At 42.9% G+C, this 25,785-nt stretch overlaps 1 protein-coding gene across 2 annotated transcripts in view; it reads left to right on the top strand.

Moving 5' to 3' along the window:
• The window catches only part of ACVR2A (activin A receptor type 2A), a 61,856-nt gene extending 37,621 nt beyond the window's left edge, over positions 1–24,235 (top strand). For both annotated transcript variants that reach the window (XM_083840538.1, XM_083840537.1), the window contains 7 exons: positions 11,466–11,609; positions 12,882–13,025; positions 14,358–14,503; positions 14,950–15,064; positions 16,766–16,904; positions 19,254–19,384; positions 20,383–24,235. In XM_083840538.1, coding sequence (XP_083696664.1) covers positions 11,466–11,609; positions 12,882–13,025; positions 14,358–14,503; positions 14,950–15,064; positions 16,766–16,904; positions 19,254–19,384; positions 20,383–20,577 — 1,014 coding nt within the window. In that variant the 3' untranslated portion in view covers positions 20,578–24,235. The remainder of the gene's footprint in view (positions 1–11,465; positions 11,610–12,881; positions 13,026–14,357; positions 14,504–14,949; positions 15,065–16,765; positions 16,905–19,253; positions 19,385–20,382) is intronic.
• Positions 24,236–25,785: the final 1,550 nt, after the last annotated feature.

Raw genomic sequence — 25,785 nt, 5'->3', positions numbered from 1 at the left:
AAAACTCTTAACACTCGCTGGTTTTGGTAGCATTGCATTTAAAAGGGGTTACGTGGGTTAGACCTGTGCTGCCAGCTGCTCTGACATTTTCAGTGTTAGTGCTTGACTTCAGGGTGCTCGAGGAAGCGTTATTACCTGTGGTTGATACGTAAAATGGGTTTGGTTTCAGTTTCGTAGTAAGAGGTAAGAAAATCTGGGGGGAGGCGGTGGACATAACTACTGGACAAATGAAAAGAAGATAGTTCAGAGGAAAAAAAAAAAGTGTATTTCCTGACCTTGCAGAAAGCGTTGCAGATGCACCAGCTTCATGTAGATCCATTAGCATAACTCCTGCATCCATGTCAGCTTTTCTGTCTTTGGGGCTTTGTGTCATCCTAGCAGTCCTCATTGTAAGCTTAAATTCATAATTGCTAGTTGTGTGCATAATTTTAGTGGGTATTTCCTCTTCTAGACTTAAAGAAATTAAAGAAAGTAAGCACTGGATCAAGTGACTGAAAAGCAAATGTTACAATACTTGCTGTATGTCAAAACTTCAGTTCTGGTTTTCGTCCTTCTTTTCATTGTAGCTCTTTTCTTGCATGGTTTGTGTTCGGTACAGGAGTGGACACGTCATAAATTTTTAATAAATAGGGTAATAACCTGTTTGTTAATGCCTAGATTGTATCTGTTGGGATAAGTATATGTTGGTGCATGAGCTAGTTATGGTGTAATAACATTTTCTTATCTTGTGGTGAATAGGCATTAAGGCTTGATGTGGAAAGTCAGGAAAAGCTACTTCTGCCTGAAAAACTAAATGAAATTATTATGGAAATGGGACGTATAAATATTCTCCCATATGCAGCAGAGCAGTGTTTCCCACTTAAAATTTGATTACAGCTGATTTCAATGGGAGGCAGGGGAAGCAGGAAGAGAGGGAAGAGTATTAGTAATTTTATAACCATGAAATAAATATTTAAATATTTTAATATATTAAATATTAGGGCCTGAGTAGAGTCTGTAGGCAAATGGGTTCTTTGAAGTCTTGCTGTAGTGATTGATAGAACGGATTAATCAGATGTGGATCAATATTCACTAGAACGCACTGATTTCTGTATGAGATACGTAATAAAAGGTTATGTCATTTTACTCACCTTGTTCCTGGAAGGTGATGGGAGTGCTGAGGTGCAGTGTCCTGGCAGTAATTTTTCTTTCAGCAGAAATTAAAACAGATGAGAAATGGCAAAAGATAAAAATGAGGAAACCCTGAAGAATAAGAAATTTTGGAATAATTAGGAGAAGAAAGATGGAGTAAATAAAAACTTAATCTTTTAAGTCATGATACAGGGAAAGAAATTGGAAGATACATAAAAATAAAATGCTAGAAATGTTTGAAATGAAAGATAAAGGACAAACATCTGAGAAAATGCACACAACTTCATATTTTTTGAAAGGAAAACTTGGACGGTATGTGTATATAGCAGGCAGTTCCTGCACAAGCTGAGCACAGTTCACAGCTATGTGGATTCCCATAATTCTGTATCCCCTCGGAAGGCACAGATAATCAGTCTAATATCATGCAGTAGAAGTCATTCGAATATTTGGGTTAAGTTTGGAAAGCAGCAGCGATTCTTGCTTAATCCGTGCATGTTCCATCCCCGTTTTCTTTCAGGTGCTGGGTGGAGAGGTCGGGGCTTGGTAGCACCGCGATGCTGCCCCCCGGTACCCGAGCGCCCCTCCAGCCCACATCCCTGCCGGTAGTTTCTGCCTTGCCTCCTGCTCGAGCCCAGTTAAAGCTGACTGTCAGGTTTTGCAAACATCTAGCACTCTTCAGATTGTTCAGTGAGTTATTAGCAAGTGTAGGTTCGCTAAATATGTGTGTGTTTATGTGAAACAGTTTGACAGAACTATTTAATCCCCTTAGTTAGGTTTGATCGTATCACGCGGCAACCATATATTCCATATGTCTGGTCAAATCTACCAGAATAATGGCTTAGCATTTAAAATATCTGTGTATATTTTTATTTAGAGTTACTCGTGCTCACTTAATTTCCATTACAAGCACTGAGTATGCAGAAGATGACACACTACGGTCTTTGTGGACAAAGGCTTCCACTCTCAAAATCAGGTGCACGTCGGTTTCCCCGCAGCACCCTACAGACATTCCTGGTAGAAGTAAGGCTGTGGATGGCAGGGAGCTGATCTGCTATGCTCATTTCTTTTTTACATCTCTTGAGCTTGGGCCAGGGTTGTCAGTCAATGCTAATTGCTCCTGTAGCGTTACCACTCTGTCATCTGATAGATGGGACCATAACCTATTTTATAGCATAACTGACACAAGTAACACTTTGGGTTTTTTTAATCAGTTCGCAGAGCTGCGGCTCCCAACACTTTGCATCCGTAGTGTGCAAAGGCAAATTAACCTCTTGTACTTTCTGTGAAGTGCCCGAGTTATGAATATCTTACTGGATCGCAGAGTTGCTTTTTTTGTTTTGTGGTGTTTTTAAAATAAGAGTCATCTGTTGAGAGGGTTGAAAAAAGCTTTGCAGATTCACATAATGTCAGTTCTCTTAACCTATTTTTGTGCTTTCTTCTGAAACGTTTGAAACGACTTGGGTCAAAGATTGTTCGTGTGTTTAATCACTAAGCACAAGAAAGCCCTGATCCAGGCCTGTTTGGGGTTACCAGGAATTTAAAGGCTCCTAATGGACAGATCTATTTAAACATCTCCTTAAACTGCTGCTATGTGCTAAACAGTAGCATAAAAGCTTCTTGCTTCCATATGCATCCATTAAAGCAAGCTTGGTTCCTGGGAATTACCATTTCTTCCTCTCCTCCTCAGGGAGGAGGATCACACGGGACCACGTCTCGTGCTTTTAGCCCATATATCACTTCCTGTAGCTTTTCACCCACTACTCCCTATACTCAGCACTGTAATCCTGTATGGTTTTTTTCCTTCGTATGTAACTTCATTGGTCCTGCTGATGGAGGGCATGTTGACTGTTCACAGTCATGTGCTAGATAAACCAGGAATTAGTCTTAACTGAAGCACATACATCAAACACAGAGAGATCATACCCCTGGTCTCAAAACTTCAAGCATCAAAAAGGCGCTCTGTGCAGTTACGGTTGATGGATGGTGGCTCCCATCCCCACCAGACCATGATACTCTTTCTTCGGCTCAACTCTTCCTGAGGACACCTAAATACAAATAGCCCTTTGTAGCTACATCATGACTTCGATATTTCAGTTTCAACTGGAAGAAGTCAGAATTGAAAGCAGTTTCACATAACATGGGATGAATAGCAATGAAGGAGAAAAATCTGTAGCAGTGGCAGAAGCAAGACGTTCTGAACTGCCCGTAGTGCAACTGCACGGGTACCAGTGGAAAAATAAATTCTGTGCTGGAAACTAATAGGGCGGGAACATATGTACCTAACCATGCATTGCTCTTTGCAGCAGTTTTTGACTTCAGACATCTGGTGTAGGCCACTAAGCCTGTGCCAAGGTTTTTGGTAAGTGTGTGTGTAACTTGAACGATTTGTTTTAAAAAAATCATGAAAGTAGTTACTAATGGATAATTTTTTGTGGCTAGAGATTGGAAGTAGGAAGAATTTTTTGTTTTTTTGAAAGATAGGTGAAAACAGTTAGGGCTCGTGGCCAGCTCGGAAGGAGTTAAGGTTGGGTATGTATCAGTGGTTAATGAATCATTAACATACAATGAGTGGCAATGTTCGTATTAAAAAGGAAAAAGTGAATGAGCTCTAAATTTGGACTGCTGGAAGTGTGCATGACTTCACGTTCTGTAATGATGCATTTATATCCTCAGGACTAATAAGAATTTCTCCTAGCATCGATTCCAGTCAGCAGCTGGAATGACACAGGGGAAAGAGCTGGTGCCGTCCTTGGGTCCTGGTGCTGTGGTGCCCAGCTCTGGTATGGTTCTTCAGCGGCGATGGTCTTTGTGCTAGGAACAGCCACGGAGGGCTGGAGCGCTGATTTCTGCAGGTGTGCGGCCACGTACTTGAGCTTCAGGAGCTTTTTAACCATTTTCCTTAAAGTCCAGTTTGCAGATCCTCAGATGTGCTCTCCTGAATGTTTGAGGCTGACATCTTTCAGGGAATCTTTTACATCGCTAGTAGGAGATTCACCCTTCGCAAGGTGTACAAGAATAATGCATTTTACTTCGCATTCTCTGAAGAGATCAAGGGACTGTGAATGAACAGGCAGGTATCATGCTTTAGGCACTGGTTAGGAACAAGTGAATGAATCGGTGCAATACCTTTGAAACACAATAATTTTGAGCACCATGTTTATGAAGATCTGTGATACATTTAAAGTTCAGAATGGGTTTTCTGGATAGCCCAGATTTAGGGAGAGATCACACTGACAGTATTTTTTGTCCTAGGTCGTTACAAATTTTGCAGCCGTTTCCCTAACCCCAGATAAAACCTTTAGAAGTAGTTTTCAGGCAGTATAAACAGCAAGTTAGTGTGTTTACGTATGTTTGCGTTAGATGATGGCTATTTTGTGGGAATTACTCCCAACTTTTATAAAAGAGTTGTGTTGATCCCTGAAATAAATATATTGGCTTTCCTTAATAGCCAGACACTGCTTAACCTGTTGATACTTGGATTTCTAATGAAAAGCCTGGGATGGCGGTTTGTAGCCTGAAAGGAAGGGCAGCGATCTTAAAATTAGAAGGTCTGTGATATGCATACATCTCTTTTTGAAAATTATCGTGTGTGCCTGGTGTATTAGCGCTGAGGGGGAGCTGATCCCCTTCAGATCAGTGAGGGGACTGGAGCAGGACCCCAACTTCTCAGAGTTTCCGATTTGTGGTTTCCCATTATCACAGGAACAAGAAGTCTGTATTTTTTATTTTTTTTTACTTGTTTTTAAGGAATTTACTGAATTCTTAGTAAACGGAGAATATTAATGGCAAACAGACCTGCAAAATTATTCTAATACTTTTTTTTTTTACAGCCTTAGGAACGAAGTTTTCTGAACAGCTGTTTCAGTGGTTTTAAGTTCCTCCAACAGTTCTTGTTTGTTCTGCTGCTGCTTCAGTAGCTCTGGGCACGCAGAGATGTACCTATCGCCCTGCTCAGCAGCCATTCCCCGCCGGGCTCCCAGGTTGAGCAACACTCCTGTTTTCCTTGGCTGCTCTTCCAGGCAAAGGAACACGGGAGGCTTGCAGGAGGAACCTCTGTGCTCGTGCGCTGTGGAGTTTGTGCTGCTGTGGCTTACTTTTGGGGGGGGGTTTAAAGTACTCTCAGAGTGGCTGTCATTGTTCTGGAACCACCAGGTCACAGAATGGAAATCAGTTCAATGTTTGGGGTTTTCTATGACTTCTGTTTCCCCTTCCAAAGATACTTGCAGGCTGGATGAGCGCTGCCAGAATCTGCCCCAGAGTCTTGGGTTAGGTGCTGGCCCCATCCCGGTGGCGCTGGCCGCCAGGGAGTCTGCTCAGTGCTCCGACAGCAAGCTGTAAATCCGACTGCAACCAGCCTAGCCTTCAACAACTACTTCAGCCCTTCTGTTATTAATTATTCAGATAACGCTAAGTGTGTGCTAGACGGTTCTCAAGCGCAGAGAGAAGGCTGCTGGCTCTGCGCTGTCGAATCCTAAGAACGTAAAGACAAAGGGGTGAGGAAAGGGATGATTGCCATTATGTGGCAGCTGAGCGCTTCAAGCGCCTGAATTTCCTGCTGTTGCACCAACTATCTGATCGAATTATAAAAGACAATGGCTGAGGCAGAAGTACGGAGAAGCAGTGCAGGTGTCTGAGCTGCCCTGCTTTGAAGCAGCACGAACAGGCTCGTCTCATAGAAATGTGTTTTAAGTTTCAGCAGTTGTGCTCTGGGACTCATATTCGGGTAATAGATCTCACTCGACAGTCTGTAAATTCGTGATTTGGGTGAAATAGTCTTAAATACTGTAATCGTACGTATGCTGGATATAGTGTGTAAGTTCACTTGTTCTAGTTACAGCTCAAGCATGCCAGATTTATCGATGAAATTGAGCACTGAAGATCCAATATATGAAGACCTGTTTGTTTGTGACGTTTAGTTGTAACTCAGACGCTTAAAAGTTTTCATTTTCCACAGCTAGTTACTAAATACTCTATAGTCTTAACTTAAAAAATACAACGCTGCCCTCTGCTGTACAGTGGTGAGCATAACGAGATGCCTTTGCACAACTTGTGTACGTATAACATTCTGCATGTGTTTGTATACTGCTTTGTACTAATGTGACTGTTTAGGCACCTATAATGGACGAGTCAGTTTTTAATTATCAATGATCAATTCAGCTAATGGTCTGTATTAAAATCTTTATTTTTGCCCATTTTTCTTTGCTAACATATCAATGACTTTTTTATTTATTTTAAATGATCTGTTATTAGCACGGAAGGTATTGCTATCCCCATGACTATTTTTGTTGTTGATTCGCAAGCAATTTATTTGGTCTCTTTTCTTATAAGCTGTTTTTTCATCCCATTCTTGATCTAAATAGTAATTTCTTTTGCCTGTGTTTTTTCCCCTCTCTACAAGCACGCCTTTCATATAATGATTGAGGTAAGATGCATTGATGTTTGTTCATGGTTATGGAACTTTCTGTGGACTTGTAAGAAGTTGTTTTGGTATGAATTCCGTTCTTCCAATAATGTGGACCAGAAATTTGTCAGCATGCGGGGTTTGAAAATGCAGCTGTAGTCTTTTCTTAAAGTTGACTACAATTTCTCAGGCTGTGGAGCTGCGTCTGCAGGGATTGATGAAGAAATCCGCCAGGCATCGCTGGTTTGTGGTTCTTCAGCTACAAACGAGCTCAGAGCAGCCGGTGTCACTCCCACCCTCGTGCTGCATCGCATGAGCAGGGGCAGGGGCCCTGCTGGCACAGCACTCGCTGGGGTCTCAGTGTGGGGCCGTGGGAGCAGTGCAGGGAGCAGGGGCGGGCCCTGCCATGTAGGTGATGGCCCCAAAGGCAGCAGCGTGTCCTGCCCGGCTCCCTCCTGTCTGAGAAACACTCCCTGGAGAGAAGGGCTCTTCTTCTTCTTAAGTCTCTACCGTGACCTTCTCACTGGCCAGGAGTGGTTTTTACTTCTGTTAGGTTACTGATTCTTCGCGTGAAACTACAAGTAACTGAGAACTGTTCGTTCAGAAACTGGTCATTACTGGTAGGCTTTTTACATAAATACTGAAAAAGTCGAGATTTGAGTTGCGGTATGAATGCTCAGGTTTTTGTTGTCTCTATGTTGTCCATGTTGGTTTCTAATTAATGGCTGGGATGCTTTGTAACTGTAATTTAGAAGACAATAGAATGTTGCTCTGTCAATATTCAGAGTATCCTGCACCTGTAAAGAGTTGTCAGAGGGCTTTCTATTCCCATTGCTGTCTTGCTTCAAGTGATTTAATTTCTGTTAGGGAAGAAGCATTCTGACTACAAGCAACTGCCTTGTTTTATATTAATTAGGGGAGTATGTAATGTATGTACTGAGAAATACAGGGGAATTTGTGGGGCAAATGAGAGAAGAATTGTCACCATTCAGAGAAAAATGGAATTAAAGGTTGAAAGTTGGATACATGTCATAGAATCAATTTTAGACTAGATTACAGAATTTACAAATTCTGACTCCTTTTATTCTTGTCTCAACTTCACCCATCATCTGATTGAAAATGAACCAAGCCCAAACCTGAAAGGGAGGAGCATGACCTTTAAAGGAGAACTCGTTGACCATATTCACTGTATAAACTGTAGTATAAATGTAACCAAGGGGAAACAAAGCAAAATCTAACAAAGAGAACTTGCATGGGCTCTGGAAGTTTTAAGGACTTGCTTATATTTTGGAGTCAGGAAAAGGAAACGTGTCTGCGTACAACCCCATTTGGATAATCAGTCCCTTTATACGGGATAAATCACCTGATTCAATTGCCGTATGAGAGAAATGGCTGGAGGAGAACTCAGGTGTTGGCGGCCTGTGTTGGGGCAGTCTCTGGACACCCTGTCCCGTTTGGCACATCCTTAATGGAAGCGTGGTTTCACAGTTAAGCTTCTCTCTGAGCTTGACAACCATTCTTGAGTCACAGAGGGAAACCTGTTAAGATACCATTCTTAAACTTTAATCATTATTTTTTCCTTTGTTTAAAAAAAAATCTGGCACATGATCTACAGCTGCTTGCAACTCCCACCTGTAAAAATCAGAACCAAAAAGTTTGACCTTTGCATGCCGTACAGTGTGGCACAGCGCAGCGAGGTGTGCGTGGTTTTGAGATCGCCATATGACCTGAATTTATGATTTTAATGGCCAGAGGCTTTGAGCTACAGGAAGAAGAAAGCGTAGCGGCCTCTTCTGCATCCTGAGGCTGTTTTTATCTGGCAGAGGATCGCTCAGTGGTGCTCACCATGCCACTTGCCTATGGTGAACGGGGACCTTTGGCTCGCCACTCTCGAAGAGAGTCCTGCTTCCCTCTGCCTTCCAGAGCTTCTTCTATTAACGTGGACCTTGTAGCAAGCAGATGCAATTTGCTCAACTATTAGAAAAATAATGTGATTAGAAGGGGGGAAAAAAGGCTTTCTGACAACACAGCATCTTGCCTTGAGTTGCCGTGCAGCAAGCAGAGTCAGTCCGAGGGAGGAAGGGCCGGGGAAGGCTGGGCAGCGGGAGGGAGGCTGCGTCCTCGCATTCGGACAGCTGGGGCAGGCTGTTGGGCTGATACAGCCCCATTATACCGCAGCTCACATTATAGCATCTGCCTTGGCGCCACAGAGATATGGTTTTCGAAAGCCATGCAAAAGTAATTACGCCTGTGGCACAGTAAATATTTCTGCTTAGAAGTAGAGCAGGTTGAAAATACTGTCAAGGAATGGCTCTGCATAAATCAGGATCGGTAATTTTAGAGCAAATGGCTGTTGGTTTCAGCAAAATTGTTTAGGAAAAAAAATAGAAAAAAGTGTAAAAACTTTATTTACATTAACAGAAGACAATTATACTTTCCATTTTAAATCAGGATTTGTTTTGATCTCTGTGTGTGGGTGTGTTAACTTCTTCATTCCAAGCAGGAAGTTCTGACTTCACAGAAATGTTTCAACACCCAAAGAAACACACAGGGAACCGCAGGAGGTTGCTGTGTAATGCAGCGGGGAAATATTTTGAAATGCCAGGATTTTCTAGGAAAAGCAAGATTCAGGTGTATGAAAAGTATCCCATTGGTCTAATGTGAGAGTTAGCAGCACTGGTTTTTTTGGCTGGTTTTTACTCAGGAGTGATGCCTTCTCTCGTGGCAGATGCTGTAATCCATCTGTTTTCATCAGATCTCTGAGAAGTGTCAGTGGTCTTTTGCTTGATGGTCAAGGAAAAAAATGACACAGTATCCTTCAAAATACTGGTAGGTTTTTTGGACAGAGGGTAGAGAAAGGACGGGGTTGTTCAGCCACTAGAGCGAGGTGAGGTTTGGGTTTCCTTCCCACAGATCGCGCTCTCACTGCAGGCAAGTCCCTGGGTTCAGAACTTCAGCAAGTCCTCCAACTGCCTGATGCTCAATCCCCAGCTACACAGTGCTCAGGGTTCTTAAAAATACCAGGCTTTTACTACTTAAGATAGTCTTGTGAGTAAATTTGGGCATCGTGTTTCTACTTTTGCATGTCTTTTTTTGCCATTTCCGTAACTATGGCAATTTGAGGACAGCGATCGCCCTGCTGCCTGAAATACTCACAGAGGGCTTGGGCGCGGAATGACAGGCAGCACGGGAGTGAGAAGTGAGAAGTATCGGCGGTTCTGAGAACAAGAATCTGATCCTGTGTTAGAAGCAACTTTTAGTTCTGAAACTTCATTTTCTTTCGTTGTTTATCCACTTTGAACCCAGCGATGTTGATGTAACAGCTTTATTTAAGCATCTCACCTGTGTTCACAGAAGAGCCCCATATTTTTTGAGGATAGTGTTGCAATGCCTCTAACTAAAGTTGTATTTCTACAGGTATTAATTTCTGTGGAGTTAGATTACAGTTCCTTTGAATTGATACAAATCTCTTTATCTGTGAAGCTGGTTCTTTCTGAAGGGTATATGTATTTTAAATAAGAAACAGAGAACGGATATTCGTTCCTGTGCTTAAAGTGCGCAGAGCCTGTAGTGGCTGCAGCAGCACTTGTCTCCATTCTCCCAGCAGCGAAGTGCGCTTACAACCACGGCTGTTCAGCAGATGTCTTTAACATGCACAAGATCTTTATGGCACTAGCTGAAGTGCTCAGACACCTAACTGTTGAGTGCTCGCTGGTTGCATTCAAGCAACTACTCCAGGGTTTTCCATCCTCTCTCTTTAAAACAGCATTACGGCTGTGACTGGCTGGGGGACAAAACAAAACAAAGCAGGAAAGGCAAGCGTATGTTTTGGTGGATTTGAACAGTACACTTTGTTTTTTTTCATCGCGTTCTGCAGGGTGGGTGTCACTTAAAACCAATACCAGTCTATCAGTTGTAGGTTCTTGCCTTCATGTGTAAGATAAGACCTGCGGCCCAATTTCGCCATCCCCACAGTTGAAAATCTACTTGTTACATTCAGGTGGGGTGTACGACACAGAATATGTAAGCGATACAAAATGTAAAATACAAGATAGCCCATGGTGTCACTTCTTTTTTCTGCCAGAAAGGGAAGTTGTTCAAAACCACGTTAACATCTGTGGTCATGGGGATAACTGTGTGGGAGCTCCATCTCGCGCAGTTGTGCTTCCCAGCTGGTCGTGTTGTACTTGAAAAGCCAGTGCTGGGCTTTTTATTTCCCTAGCCGACCAGTGAAGTGCAAGCACTGGGGGATAACGAAGAGCAGGACGTCCTCCAAAGCTCCACTGCGGCCCAGTGCTTGTACTGTTGGCCAGGAGGGCCGGCTCGTGCACGGCACGGCCTGCCTGCGCGGTGCCTCACGGCCTCCTGCCTGTGGTGCAGCTCCTGGCCCAGCTCACGGGCATGCGAGGGAACTTGGTGCAGCTCTGTGTGGCTCCCCCAGCCACCCAGCTCCACCAGGGGTCTTCTGCATCCCGCTGGGGCACCGATGAGCATGGGTGTCAGGGTGGGAGCGTGCTTCGTGGCCAGGCTGTTCTCTCATGGCCTACATGGGCACATCACGTGTGTGTGAAACGAACAAAAACCCCCTTGGTATCGAAGGTGCTCAGTTTAATTCTGTCATTTTGAAAAGCAACAAGTAGCGCTTCATCATCTCTATCCCTTATTTTGTGCTGTGCTTTTATACTGGGTAGATTTTTACTGTAACTGTTGTCATGCTGTCGCTTGCACATAATTCTGAGCATGTTTCACAATCTTTTTTTCCTTCCTGTGGACGAGGGTTGCTGTTTTGTTTCTGGTTTGTTTGGGGGAATTGGTTGCGGGAGGGTGGGTACACAATGCCAAGTCTCGGTTTACGAGCCTTTATTTCTAGTGCTGACATCATAGATCACGCGCATGATGGCTGAGTTAACTGATGGTGTTAACCTGCTTTCAGGATCCCGGCCCACCACCGCCGTCACCACTGATGGGTTTGAAGCCATTGCAGTTGCTAGAGATCAAAGCTAGGGGAAGGTTTGGCTGCGTGTGGAAAGCTCAGCTCCTGAACGAATATGTTGCGGTCAAAATATTCCCCATTCAGGTAGGCACAAGTTCTGAAGTGTCCTGTGTTGTTTAAAGTACTGCAATGTAAACCATGTCTTCCAGTCACAGTAAGAGGCTTTTATTTTAGAGAATTTTTATGATATATACTACAAACCTAGATACCCCACACACATTCTCAAATATAGGAAGTATCTTCAGCCAGAGAACATGCAGGTAGGGTTTTTACCTTAACGAAGCAAACGTATCATTGAAACATACCTAAGACAGCGTATGTTTCTAATCATAAAAATACTTACTTGACATGAATAGTCCGAAGCACGTAAATACTGTTTGCAGCTCTCACACGTCTCCATCGTTTGAGAAGAATCTGTTGATATTTTTCAACTTAAAATGTACTTGGAACGAATGTAAGCTGATAAATAGATGCCCTGAAATGCAAACCTGTTGTAAGGTTCCAGTTAAACATGCCTCAATTAAAGGTAATAATGCTGACTTCCCAGCATATGGCTCTGAAAGCCGTATTTCAAAATAGATTGTGCTCATAATTTTAAAATCTGGTTTAGTTAGAATCCAGAATGATTGCATACAACGATACTAGGATAGATGTTACATTAATTAAAAACAGCCAATGTTAGTTGAGGTGAAGAAATGTACCTTTACTTTCCAGTGGTTAAATTGTTGAAGAAACACATCTGCGGGTTCCTTGCCTTCCAGGAGAAATGGCACATACATGTGATGGTTTAAGTCATCAATACAACATACATTAAAACTGAGACTTTTACTTTGCTATTTTTAACAAAGGAAAACGTGTTTCTAATTCTTAGAGGGTCTGTTTTGGTCTTTTTAAGGTGGAACCAATCTCATAAAACAAAAGCATTGCAATCATTTCCAGTATGTAGACTCTATTCCTGTGTACAGCTTTCTGTGTTTCCATGGTTCATATCTCTGATAGTTGGTGGTGTTTTCAGATAATACAACATATTTAATTTTTCAGACACTTCTCTGGGAAGTGTGAATGTGTAATATATTTTAGGTCAGTATTTTGTAGCACAAATACTGCTACTAATCTAAACATTCATAATTTTAAAATAATCAGTCTCATAATGTTAATAGCATATACCATGCTTGCTTTCCTTTTGGTAGTAAATCCTGATTTGACCAAAAATTAGGTTTTAATCATATCGACAGACCATTTTGCAATGCACAGTAAATTGCAGGAGGAAATGTCTGACAGAGAAAGTACCTCTTATGCTCATAATTGTGGTATTAACTTGGCGTGTTGTGTTTTTGTTGTTGTTTTTCTTTAAAGGACAAACAGTCTTGGCAGAATGAATATGAAATTTACAGTTTACCTGGAATGAAGCATGACAATATTCTACAGTTCATTGGTGCAGAGAAACGAGGCACTAGCATTGATGTCGATCTCTGGTTAATTACAGCATTTCACGAAAAGGTATGTTTAACTCTCAAAGTAGCATCTTTTTTTTTAAATCATCATTATGGTGGAGGAAGAATAGCCTTAAAAATCTATTGCAAATGTGAATCTTAGTCAGTTAAGAAATAAAATTTAAAATAGCTTTCACTTATTAGCTTGACTTGTCTCATGAATATGAATTTTTTTAAATTTTTCAGCCACCTGATAAAATTGTTATTAATCTTAATAGAGAAGTTTTACAAAACAAATGAAGAATTTTTTTTCTACCATTTGCTTCTTAGAACATGTACGTTTTTGCATGTCCCCATTCTAAGTCTGCCTGGATTAAACAGTCTCCATTTTGCAAAGGTTGCGGTGTTGTATTTTCAATTCTGGTATTTTTGTCCCATTTATACCTATTCTTTAATCACTTAGATTAAAACTATCCAAATATTTACATTTTTGACAGCTCTTCACAGTCAAGTAGATAATAGCAAACAAATTTGCCTTTCCGAAAATATAGTGCCAATTTTTTGAGTGCTTTAAGCTTGTTAGAAAGATAGTATCTGAGATGACTCTGGAAAGTAGGAATTTTTTAAATGTAGTCGCTACGTTTTAACAGCACTGTGTTCATTATTCCCTTTTCTGTTCATTATTCCCTTTTCTCTTGGCTTAAGTAACATGACACGGTGACACGTCAAACATTTTGTAAAGCATTTGTAAATCCATGGGAACGTGTGTATGGAGTGGGGTATAGAAGGGAGCTTGAGACAAGTGCTTCATGTTGGCTAGATTTTACTTCACGTTGTCTCTTTATTCAAAGTATTTCACTCTGAAACTGCTGCAAAGCTGGGATTCACTGTCATTAGTCCACAAGAGAATAAAGCCTATCAATGAAAGGTCTCGGAATGAGCATACCCCATTCAGCAGGATTCCTGAAGGTGAATCTGACCTGCAGTTTCCTGCGCCTGGAAGGATACAAATCCCCCTGGTTAAAGCAGGGTTGTCTTTATAAAGAACTCAAACATCTGTAAGCCTGGCTCCCCTTTCTGACATCCCCAGTTAAGTGCAGTTCGTTGGCATGTGTGCTGCTGACCTTGAGTTAATTACGCTGCTGGGTTATCGAGGTGACATTAGGCGCATCTTGATTCTGTTCATGGACAGAGGTGAAGCAAAGGTTAATTTTTTGTTGTTGTTTTAAGCCAGCAGTAGGTTGTTTATGCAGTTGTATAATTACAGAGTCTATCAGAAGGCAGAGAAAGGCAGAGGAGCGTATCGTGTCCTTTTAGGACGGAGGCTATTTAAAGTTTTCTTTATGGTTAGATGAGAGAGAAATTTATCTTACAATTGTTTTTCTTTTTTGCTGTGCAGGGTTCGTTAACCGACTTTCTCAAGGCTAATGTGGTTTCCTGGAATGAGCTATGTCACATTGCTCAGACCATGGCTAGAGGCTTGGCTTATCTTCACGAGGACATACCAGGGCTGAAAGATGGACATAAGCCTGCCATCTCGCATAGGTACAGTATATGGACGATACCTGCAGACCATCGTTAATATTTATCTTTGAGCTAAGGGACATGAAATATTGATAGATACAAAGCGTTCAAAAACCTGCTCTGTGGTATCTTTCCATAGTAATCAAGAGCCTAATAAGAAAAATCTGCTCAGCCTAAGCAGAAAGCTAGCTGCTGTTCTATAGGACGCAGTTTGGTTGGTGACTGTGGTTAACTAACCTTTTTTACCCAGTTAATTATATAAGGACCCTATGAGGTATATAAGATAATTGATATTATAGCTACTTGAAACATCTCCAACACTTTATATAACTTTTAAGTAATACTGAATGCCTTCACACAGAAACACTTATTGTAAATGATGTCTTTGTATGATATTTCTTCGTATCGTATAACTTTACGTGGTATTTCACGTTTTACATTCATAATTCTTCTCCTTAACTTGAAAGGGACATCAAAAGCAAGAATGTGCTGCTGAAAAATAACCTTACAGCTTGTATCGCTGATTTCGGTCTAGCTTTAAAGTTTGAGGCTGGAAAGTCTGCAGGGGATACACATGGACAGGTAAAGACCAACTTATTGTGTAAATGATGAACTGTTGACTGCATGCGAACAGGAATCGGTAGTCTGTGCGTTTTTCATCCAAAGGATACTGTGTCGTCAACCCTATTTTCTGACCTTTAAGGAAGATGGAAATTCTATCTTTCTTCTCACAGAGTCAGTTAATATTAATCAGTTTGTTTAATAATTACAGGTATGTCTTTCCTCTGCTGGCCAACTATCTCACTACGTGGCCCCCTCTCCCCCTGTAGTGGTTTCACACCAAAGAGCTGCAGCACACCACTCTCGTTCCCCCAGCTCAAAGGCAAATGGGGAGAAAATCCGATGGAAGGGGCTCAAGGGGTGAGATAAGGACAGGGAGATCACTCAACAGTTACTGTCACGGGCAAAACAGACTCGGCACTGGGAGATTCGTGTAATTTATTGCCTATTGGTAACAAACTAGAGCAGTGAGAATCAAAAGCAAATCAAATCCACCTTCTCCCCTAAAAACCACCTGCTCCCTATTCACCCTCTTCTGTGTCCTCCCCTCGAGCAGCACAGGGACGGGTAATGGGGGCTGCGGTCAGTCCCTGACGCTTTGTCTCCGCTGCTCCTCTCCACGGGCTGCAGCGTGGGGATCTGCCGTAGACCCCTGCTACCCATCCCTGCCACCTGAGCCCAGTACGGCCCCGTGCCCCTTGATTTCATTCTTTCCTGGAGAACTCGGACAACACAGAGCTCTTGCTTTTTTTTATTAATCGTTCTGAGCTGCTCTTCAGAAGTTGAGTGCTGATGCTGGCAGCCAGTTTCTAACTTTCTGACCTAGGAGTGCAACAGTCATTTTCCTGAAATGAAAACAATACTAATTCAGTACTTGCCCTGGAACAGGGAACTGTTTTAGTATCATGTACTTTTTAAATAACAAGCTTGAGCCTAGAGCATTATGGTTCCTGGAAAACTAAATATATTTAGTTTTAGGCAGAATTTCAGCTTCTGGTTGAAGGACAAAAATAAAATCTGTATGTTAGGATTATAAAACCTCAATTACAATGTTTAAGAGAAACATAGCTATTATTGTGAAGGTTTAAGTAGTGGAGTAGATCTTGTCCGGACATCGTATAAGCTCTGATCTATTCAGATTACATAATGCATCGTTAATTGTGGTCAGAACGAATGGGTAGCCCCAGAGTTTTCATTTAACGTCTAGTTTTGTGTAAGTGATTTCAAATAACTTTCTAAGTATAAATTGCACTTCAGTAGCTGGCTTTCCTTTGGTATTCTGTTACTACTGTCATGGGGAGAAACATGAGCAGGTTCCATGTCTTTATGTGGAACTGTAATAATTCTTTTGACGTGAAAAAATAAGAGCAGTGGCCTTCTTGTAACGTGGAAGAATATAAGGAACAGTGGTGACAAATACATTGAATTGTTCACAGAAATGTCTTGTTTTAAAATATATACAGATTTTCCTCCTTCATAAGTATCCTTTCTAGGACCTAGTCCAAAAATTCTGTTTCTAATTCTTACCTTGTATGTTACAGCAGTACAAGACACTTCCGAGATTTAGTCCCAATCAAAGATAACAAAGCTGGCTTTTAATCTTTGTCAAAGATTAGCACTGCCCTACAGTACGGTTAGAATCAGCTAGATAGAATGGTAATTGTGGTCATGCTGATTCTTTGCGTACAGTTGTTTATGTTTGTTACGTTTGTGTCTTTCAAGGTTGGCACACGAAGGTATATGGCTCCTGAGGTACTAGAAGGTGCTATCAACTTCCAAAGGGATGCGTTTTTGAGAATAGACATGTACGCCATGGGACTGGTCCTCTGGGAGCTGGCGTCACGCTGTACTGCCTCAGATGGTGAGCAGAACACCCGATCTATGCTTGGTTAAATTTGTGAGAGTGCACTTTAAAACAAGAAATTGTCAGGTAGATTCTATGTATATAACAACACTTACGAGGATGGTAGTCTTGTGAGCAAATGAAGGAACCACCAGTAAGTACCACGTAGTCACATCGTAATTGGATCTCTTTAGTGTTTGACGTTCCAGGTACGCATTTTCTGATACACAACTATCTGTTGCGTGTTTTCTCCTGGTCATGGTAAGGAAGAGAGGATTCCTGTGGAACTCCTAACTCTGTGTTTGATTTCTTCTGAGTTCAGCCTGACGTTCTTGGTGCCAGCCAATTTATCTTTAAGTACAGTTTCTTTTCATCAACAGAAGTTGGGATTAGATTAGTCTTTCTAACAAAACCAACCCACCAGCACCTGCTGGGAAGCCGGTGTCTGCTGCTGTAGAGCTTAGCACCTGGACAGCGTGCCCTGTGTTTTAGTGCTGCCTGTGGAAGGTGTGTTGGCGATTACTAACACCAGTGTAGTTGGGAAATACGTGGCTAAAAGACATGAGTAATTTTCATCGGTCAGCATACATTTTATTACACAGAGCATTGACGCAGATGTTAATTTCCAGCTGCTCCCAAACACATACAGGATACCACCCTGGCCCTTCCTGAATCACTGTGAACTGCTCTCCAATGCATCAAGAAATCAGTTGCCCGTGATGAGAAATAGAAAAGTCTCTGGTTTAAAACCTGGTTTAACGACAGGTGCCAGAGTGAGACTGTGCAATGGAAGTTCGGGGCCTCTCTACCATCTCCATTTCTTCATTATCACTAGCGTAGTGTTAGTTCACCTCAGATAGAGCTCAGGATTTCAGAGGAATATCTGATGAATTGCTGATAGCTTACAGACTGAAAATGCAGTCCTGTCAGAGAAACCTGCAGCACTCTGACACTGTCAGCTATGGGTTTGTCACACTTACTTTTCCATAAAAGATTTCAGATGCTTTATTTCAAGCGTGAATAGCGTTCTTAAATTCTGTAAACAGAAGTTGTAGGGTGTGCAGAATAAGTTGGACTTAATGGAGGACAAGACAAGAGACCAGTCTCAAAAATGCTTGGGAGAAAGTTTTTGGCACAGTCTTCAATTCAGCGAAGTAAACGTGGAGGTTTCAGGGCTAGTGATCTTGCTTGCCATGAAGCTCTCCTAGACCAATGCAGCTGAAAGACGTTGATTTAAAAAGCCGAGATGTATTGGAGATGAGCACATCGCCACACGCTGCTCTCCTGCTCCAAACATTCCTCATGGAGCAGATGCCACCAGGGAGACTTTACCCTTTGAAAAATGTTAAGCTGTTTACTAACAGGATCAGCGCGCTCTTGCACAAATTTTTGAGGCAGACTCACGTTCCCTCTTGATTTTTCGTGCCTTGCTGTACTGTAAAATATATTTACCTAAATCGTACTAGAAGTATGTTGTAGGTCTCTTTGGCAAGGGTGGTTATTCCAGAAATAAGGGAGGCAGCAAAACAGGCAGCAGCTCTCCTGCCTCGCAGCTTTGTGCAGCTCTCCAGTCACGGCTGCCGTTTTTATCTCTGCAAGTAGAGTTTTTCAGCAGGTACCTCGTGTTTCACTGAGCCTCAGCAGGCTCGTGCATACCCTACTGCACAGTTCTCCTGTCTTCCCCTTTCTTTTTCCTGTGCACATACCTGTCTTCAGGCTTCTGATCTGGGAGTACAACATACATGCTGCAGCAGCACATTACCTGTAGCTGCCTGATCAGTTGTTCACCTTAGAGCTTGCCCCTCTGATTCTGTGACGGACGATAACCTGGTGCTTGGCCTTCAGCACGCGTACTTCTGTTCCAGGCTGTCCGGATTGGAGGAGGAAGGATGTAACACTCTCGGAGGCTGCAGCAGTTGCTGCTGCGAGTTTCTGCCCTTTAGAGGGAAGGTGGTATTGGAAACACCCACACCTGGCTGTCAGGTGCCTGTCTGGTGCTCAAATACCGAGAGAGCCAGCGGAGCTGAAAGAATGATGCTCGTTTGGCTCTGGTTTGTTGGGAGAACTGGGTCCCAGAGCCTCCCTCCACCCGCGTGTTTTAAGCTTCCAGTTATGGGGGAGCTGTGCTGGGAGCTGCACTTGGCTGCCATGTTCAGGAGAGCAAACATTTGTAGCTGCTGTAGCTGCCACTGCTGCTTAATTAAAGTCTGAGTCACTGCGTGCTGCTAACCTGTCACAGGATGAGCTTTTAATGGCAGCAGAAAGTAAACTATGCTGTAAGCTTTTGACTAAGGATGATGATTCTAAGATACCAGTCTTTTTTCCTTTAAGCAGAACTTGTGCTTTAACTTCTTTTTTTATCTGCAGGCCCAGTGGATGAGTACATGTTGCCATTTGAAGAAGAAATTGGCCAGCATCCCTCCCTTGAAGACATGCAGGAAGTTGTAGTTCATAAAAAGAAGAGACCTGTTTTAAGAGAGTGCTGGCAAAAACATTCTGTAAGTAGTTATGCAACCGAGTTCTTCAAAGTTCTGCCATGATTTGAATTTCAGATTTTGTTAATCCTGTGTTGTGTTCATGTTACTGCCTTTTAGGAACAATTTAACTGTAGTAAGAATTAAATGGGCTATGAACTAGTATGTTCTTCCATCGTAAAATGTTCTTTCACCTTGAGTGATTTGAAAGTACGTTTTTGGTTAAAGAACTGGTTCTTGAGCTTTATTTCTAAAACTAAAATGCACATGTTACAAATAATATGTTTAAGAAATACTTGTCGTGATTTACTCAAGGAGAGCTACTAACTGAATGCAGTAACAGGGTAAGCAGTGTCATACAAGACATTTCTGGGATCTTTTAGGGGAGGATAGCTGCCTGTCTGATTTGCTTTATGGATGGAGACTTGCACTGATATCACGCTGCGTATTCTAGCACTGTTGGTTTTATTGGTTTGGTCTGTTTGTTTTGTTTTGTTTTTTCCAAAAAATGGGTTATTGGAAACAATAGATGACATTCTGCAAGAAAAATGAGTGCATGCCACCCTCTGCTCCTTGCGATGATCATATTGCTGTATTAGCTCAGTTACTTGGAGAGAAGTTCGCTGCTGTCAGATAACAATCCCCTTTTGTGCTCCCTGATTTTCAGTGCAGTTCCATTCAGTCACTGAAGAGCTCACCCTCTCTTAGAGTGAGATCTGTTAAAATATCACCGTGACTTCACTAGCAGACTGCAGCACCGTGTAGCGAAAAGCGTTCACTCACTGTTGTATACATGGTTTAAATGGTAAAAAACAAATAAGGCGCAAGGTCCCATGGCTTGCCAGGTTTCAGAACAAACACGGCACAACTTCCCACTTAGCACAAGGGCTAGAACTGGGCAGGTACACCCTAAAACATGGTCTGCTAACGGGAATTGCTGGGCGACCTCACCTGCCTAAAGCCTGCTGCTATCACTGCGCGCCGTGACTCTTCCTTCACTGTTGGGCTTGTGTTTGCTGCAGGGCATGGCGATGCTTTGTGAAACCATCGAGGAGTGCTGGGATCACGACGCAGAAGCCAGGTTGTCAGCGGGATGCGTAGAAGAACGGATTATCCAGATGCAAAAACTAACTAACATTATAACGACAGAGGACATTGTGACGGTGGTCACAATGGTGACAAATGTTGACTTTCCTCCCAAAGAATCCAGTCTATGATAGTTGCACTGGTCATGTCACTGACCAACAGGACTCTTCACTGGAGCTGCTAAAGCTGACGGGACTGCTCACGTCGTCACTGTTTTCTGTGTGAACCGAACGATAAGTCTCTCTGGAACATCATCAAGAGGTGGTTTTCCTTTATTTTCCCCTTCCTCCTCCCAAACAGGAATCCATGAGACTTTTTGCATTCCCTGCTTACACCTGAAGGACACGGGACTGAGGAACGATAACACGCTGTTAAGGAACTTAAATGAAGAAATATGGACCTGTACTGGCTAATCACCTGTTTTAAAAACTGACATCAGATTTCTTAATACCTGTCGGAAGAGACTAATTCCTTAAATGAACTACTGTTATTTTTTTTAAATCAAACATTTCATTTCAGATTTAAAAAAGGGTAACTTGTTTTTATTGCATTTGCTGTTGTTTATAAAAATGACTATTGTAATGCCAATATGACACAGCTTGTGAATGTTTAGTGTGCTGCTGTTCAGTGTACATAAACAAAAGTAATCAAGTGGGATATAGCAAAGAGGCTTCCAAGTATTACATAACCTCCCTCAACAAGGTATACCTCAGTTCCACCTCTGCTAAATTATGAGATTGACAACACTAACAAAATTTGAATAATAAATTGATCCATGTTTTGTAAATGATGTATTTCAAATTCACTGTGTTATTTAAAAAGGGTAAGCTATGCTTCATGCCAACAGTAAATGGCCATTCCTAAAGCAGTGTTTTTAGCCTTTTCTTGTACTAGCTTGTTGTGTATAAAAAAAAAAGTGCTGTTTATTGAAACAAAATTTTCCTTCTTGTTTTAGTTTAAAGCTTTTCTCTTACCTCCATTTCCCAGAATATCTCATACATTTATTTAATGGAATACTATTTAGGTTTGCTGTGTCTGAGGAATATTTGAAAACTTAAGCATGACTTTTTTAATTTTCTGTGAGCTATGACACTGGAAAGCTCTGAATCTTTTCTTTTTTTTTAAAGTCTTTCTCCTATTTATGTTTGTGACAAGGTCTGCCTAGTGTGTTTTCTGTTTCACTAAACAGTATGCAGTGGGTTCTGTATCACTGTTTCAGGATCACCTCAGGAAGCTCAATAACCCCAAACTCTTTACTCTCTGCAACTTCACTATACTTAAAGCTCGGTGCCGTCTGATCAGATGTACTTCATGTCTGTGATACAGAGGTTTATCCCAGAATTGTAATAAAAAATTAGAGCCAGAGTTTTCAGATTACAAATGCTTAAAAATTTCAGGGATAATTTAGTTACATGTAAAATATGCAATGACAAGTAAGAGGTAACGAATACCGATCTCCGTACCACAGACTCACAAAAAAATATGGAAAAACATTGAAATTGCTTTCACAACTCCCATGTTATTTTCAAGTGTAGGAAGTCATGCCTTATATTTAAGTTCCAAATTGACTGGTAGATAGGTGCCAAAGTGCTTCTCCGAAGTACTGTTTCACTACATTGATTTGATCTTTTACACTAATTTCCAAGTAAAATAAATTTTATAAACCTCTAGAGTACAGAACCACCCTTGGTTAGTGTATGCTGTGTGCTTTTACCCTTGTGTTTTGTTTGGTTTTGCACCACGCAGTCAGGGGCTTTCGAAAGAAGCTTTGAATGTTGCGAGTAGGAGCTTGCTGTGAATGTCATCTTGAGAAGCTGAGCCTCCAGCCACAGGACGCTCTGGTTTACGTGTGCATGAACTTAACCTCTGGGAACAACAAGAGCCGTTACAGATAAAACAAGACCTAGGTCAGCACGCTCCTGGTAGGGAGGGAAGGAAAGGTGTCGTAGTGGTGCTCGTGTAACATCCACCCACCGCCCCCTGTCCTGGTGTTCGTCGTGTTTCTGCCTAAGGCTTCACAGAGCCAGAGGAACCCTGCTCTGAAGGGTGACTGGCACCGCAGGGTGCAACTCAGTGGTGTTCTGCTTGGTTATAGAAAGAAAAAAAAGTAGCTTGTGGCCACTTCTTTAACTGACAGCTTCATTTTGCTTCCATTTTTAAGCCAGGGATGCTATTTTACGCACACAGCAAGGCACAATCGTAGCTGCTGAGTTCTGAACAAAGCAGGATCCCGTCACTCTTTACCGAAGACCTCTGTGCTCCCATGGCGTTGTAACCCCATTACTGGCAAACGTGGAATAAATGCGGCTGATTTAATAATCTCTTACTCAAGATCTGATGCAAAAATTGGTCCTGTGTAAAATGTGCATCACCTCTCTTGGATCCTTTCAAAGTTCAGCTACTGCGGGCTCTGGCAGCAAGGCGCTGGGGGTGCCAAAATACACAGGGCAGTGCAGGCTGCGCGGGCGCTCAGGGAAACTGAGCTGGCTTACCTGCGTGGTTTGGAACTGCAGCTGGGTGTCTCCGAGGGCTTAAGCACTGTACTACGCTGAGGCTCCTGATTTTTTTCAACAGCATAACGTAGTACGGATACAAAAAGGAAGGCTGTTCATAGCATAAATGCTATTTAATTGGTTAAAAACAACTACCATCCCCTGAGCTGTTCTAGTACTGCTGCTCTCACAGGGCATTTGGCTTTGCTTCCAGAGCATTGGGTATACAAGTTGAAAAAGGGCCTGAGCCAGCGTTTTACAAGTGAAAGCAGCAGCAGGTTTGGTGAGACTGATGCTAGTGGCCCTCTTTGGCATTATTTACTAGCAGCCAGTGACCAGCGGCCCTTACGGTCGCTAGCAGTGCAGCCAGGGGGTGTGCACTCCAGAGGGGCACCCCGTGCATGAGCTCAGGAAGAAAACCCCGTCCTCTGTGCCACGCTTTCAGCTGAGGGCTGCTGCAATGCCACTGCTGGGCGGGCCCCAGGGCTGACAAAGGAGCCAGGGCTCAGCCTCACCCAAAGTTTAAGCCCCACGCCACTTTCCCCCTTGTGTTGGTAGGCAAGGAGTTTTTCTATCCCATACTGCATGGCTTTGTACTCACTGCTATGTGCACCGCAGCATTTCGGAGCAGAGCCTGTGCCTCGTAGTTGTTGGAGTTGTGGTGGTCTGAAACTACACCTTAGGATGGGAAGTCACCGCCGTGGACCTGCTAGTTGAGATTTGTAAAAGTCAGCGTAGGTTCAAGTACCGACTGTTGGTGTGCTACCTGAGGTTTAATCAGAGGGTAATAAGACACTTCCTGGTCATATTAGCATTTGACAGAATCAGTAGATTACCAGTTTGCTCTTTTTTTCCAGCTTCTCTTTTAAACCTCTTTTAATGTTTACTTTTATTAGGAACACTTGGTACAAAAAGCAGAAAGCTGTAACATAGGCTCATGGGCAAAATGATTCAAGTAGCATCCTTGATGGAACATCATTTACCTCAGATACTCAACCAGCAGTACTTTTTTTTTTTTTTAAACTTTTAAATGCAGTTTCAGTCCATATACTATTCGTTACCTCTCGAGATTTTGGTAAGCAATTATTTTAACTTTACTCTTTGTATTCGTCAGTGTTTTGGGCACAGGTTGTTGTACTACTGTCAAAACGTACTTGCTGTTTTCCTGCAAGTACTAAAAACAAACCAACCCCTCCCCACCCTCAATAAAGTGATTGTTAAATATTGTACAAATAAAAATGTATGCTCTTTCTCCCCCTACTTCCCCAAAAAGTTAAAATAAAAAATGTGACTACTATGACTTGCATATGCCTTTCTTCAAGTTGTAACACCTGGGGAGGAGAGACACGTACCTATTTCTACATATGGGGTAATGTTTAAGCGACGTGCCATGTTTTCTGGCAAAAAGGAAAAAAATAAAAAAGGGAAAGATGTTGTAGTTGAAATGCAGGTAGTGAAACAGAGGCAGAACCTGCCTCATGTCTCAGAATGGGGGCCTTCCCCGCTCCTGGCTGCAGCTTTTCAGCAGTGGTGGGCATGGAAGGGGCTGAGCTGACTTCCAGCAGCGCCAGGGCACCTTCAGGGAGAGGCTCGAGGGTCATCTCTTACCTGCAGCCCAGCGCAGCAGCCAGAGACGCGCCGAGGACCCGCTCGCAGGGCCGTGTCCCTTTGTGTCCCCGTTCCTGCCGCAGGGCCGCCACGAGCATGCGGCTGCCTCTGCTCGAGTGCAAGGGTTTGTGTCTGCAGGGCGTGCTGCTGACCACACGCTCAGAAGCGTTGGCTTCCCGGCTGAGGACGTTACCAAGCTTCTGGCCTTCGGCTTGAACTCGAAGTCAGTCACTGCTCTCCCTCTTAAAAACATCAAACTTCATCAGCCAGGCCTTTAAAAAAGCTATGGAGATGATGTAAATGCTGCCCCGCTACACGGGGACTTTTCTTCCAGCCTGCACTATTGCTGTTGCAGTTTGTGTTTCTTCCAGAAGTGATACTAGACCACAGCTGGAATTAATAGTTTTCTGTGAAGCTATAAATCTGTCCTGGCCCCAGCATATACTAGATGTGAGGTTTCAAAACCATTCCTTACAGCAAGGAGTCCTGACCGTACAAGTGAGATTCAAGACAGCCTGTGGATGTGGCACAAAAGGTTTCATCAGCAGTGCTGCACCAATAACAATCTTACCCAACTATACAGTATTTCAGGCTACAAGACCCGTGTTTATGCTGGGATAAGCGCCCTCCCCATCACCACGCTCCCGGCCCATTACCAAGCTCCTCACGTTAGGGACCAGACCGCCAGGACCAAGAGCCTGAGCAAAGGGAGCAGGGGAAGGGGGAGCTGCTTCCTTCCACCCCTACCTTCCGCACGAGATCTCTGAGCGCCGTCACGCACATCCCTGCGTTCCTCACCTTTCCACCTCTGACCAGATCCTGCTGCTGTTTGACAGAGAGTAAATGACAGGGCTGCACAGCAGGCTTATCACCCCCATAAGTTAATCACCTCCGTAACTTGTAAGCCCAGGGACCGTGCTTCCCTCTGAAGTCCACAGCCTGGGCTCCCTGTGGGGGGGCAGTAGGCAACCGGGTGAAGCCGGCTCCTGGCTCGGTGGCAACACCTGGTTCCAGAGCTAGCGCTGAGGGACTTCGATGGAAGTACTCAAAAGCTCAAAGTACTGCTCTATTTTTCAAGATGTGCAGATGACATCTTAAAAACTAATGAAGCAGTGAAGAGAGCAAAATAAACTAATCCTTCTGACCGAAGAGAAGGGCTTCTGAATGAAACCAGAGAGCGGTCTCCCAGGCATGGACAAGTCACTGAGGTTTCTTTGGCTTTTTGACAGACTGAAGTCA

Source organism: Anser anser (assembly GCF_964211835.1).
Source record: "Anser anser genome assembly, chromosome: 6".
In the NCBI taxonomy this organism is placed as follows: domain Eukaryota; kingdom Metazoa; phylum Chordata; class Aves; order Anseriformes; family Anatidae; genus Anser; species Anser anser.
The sequence above is the reverse complement of the archived record's forward strand: the minus strand, read 5'-3'. Positions and strand labels throughout refer to the sequence as shown.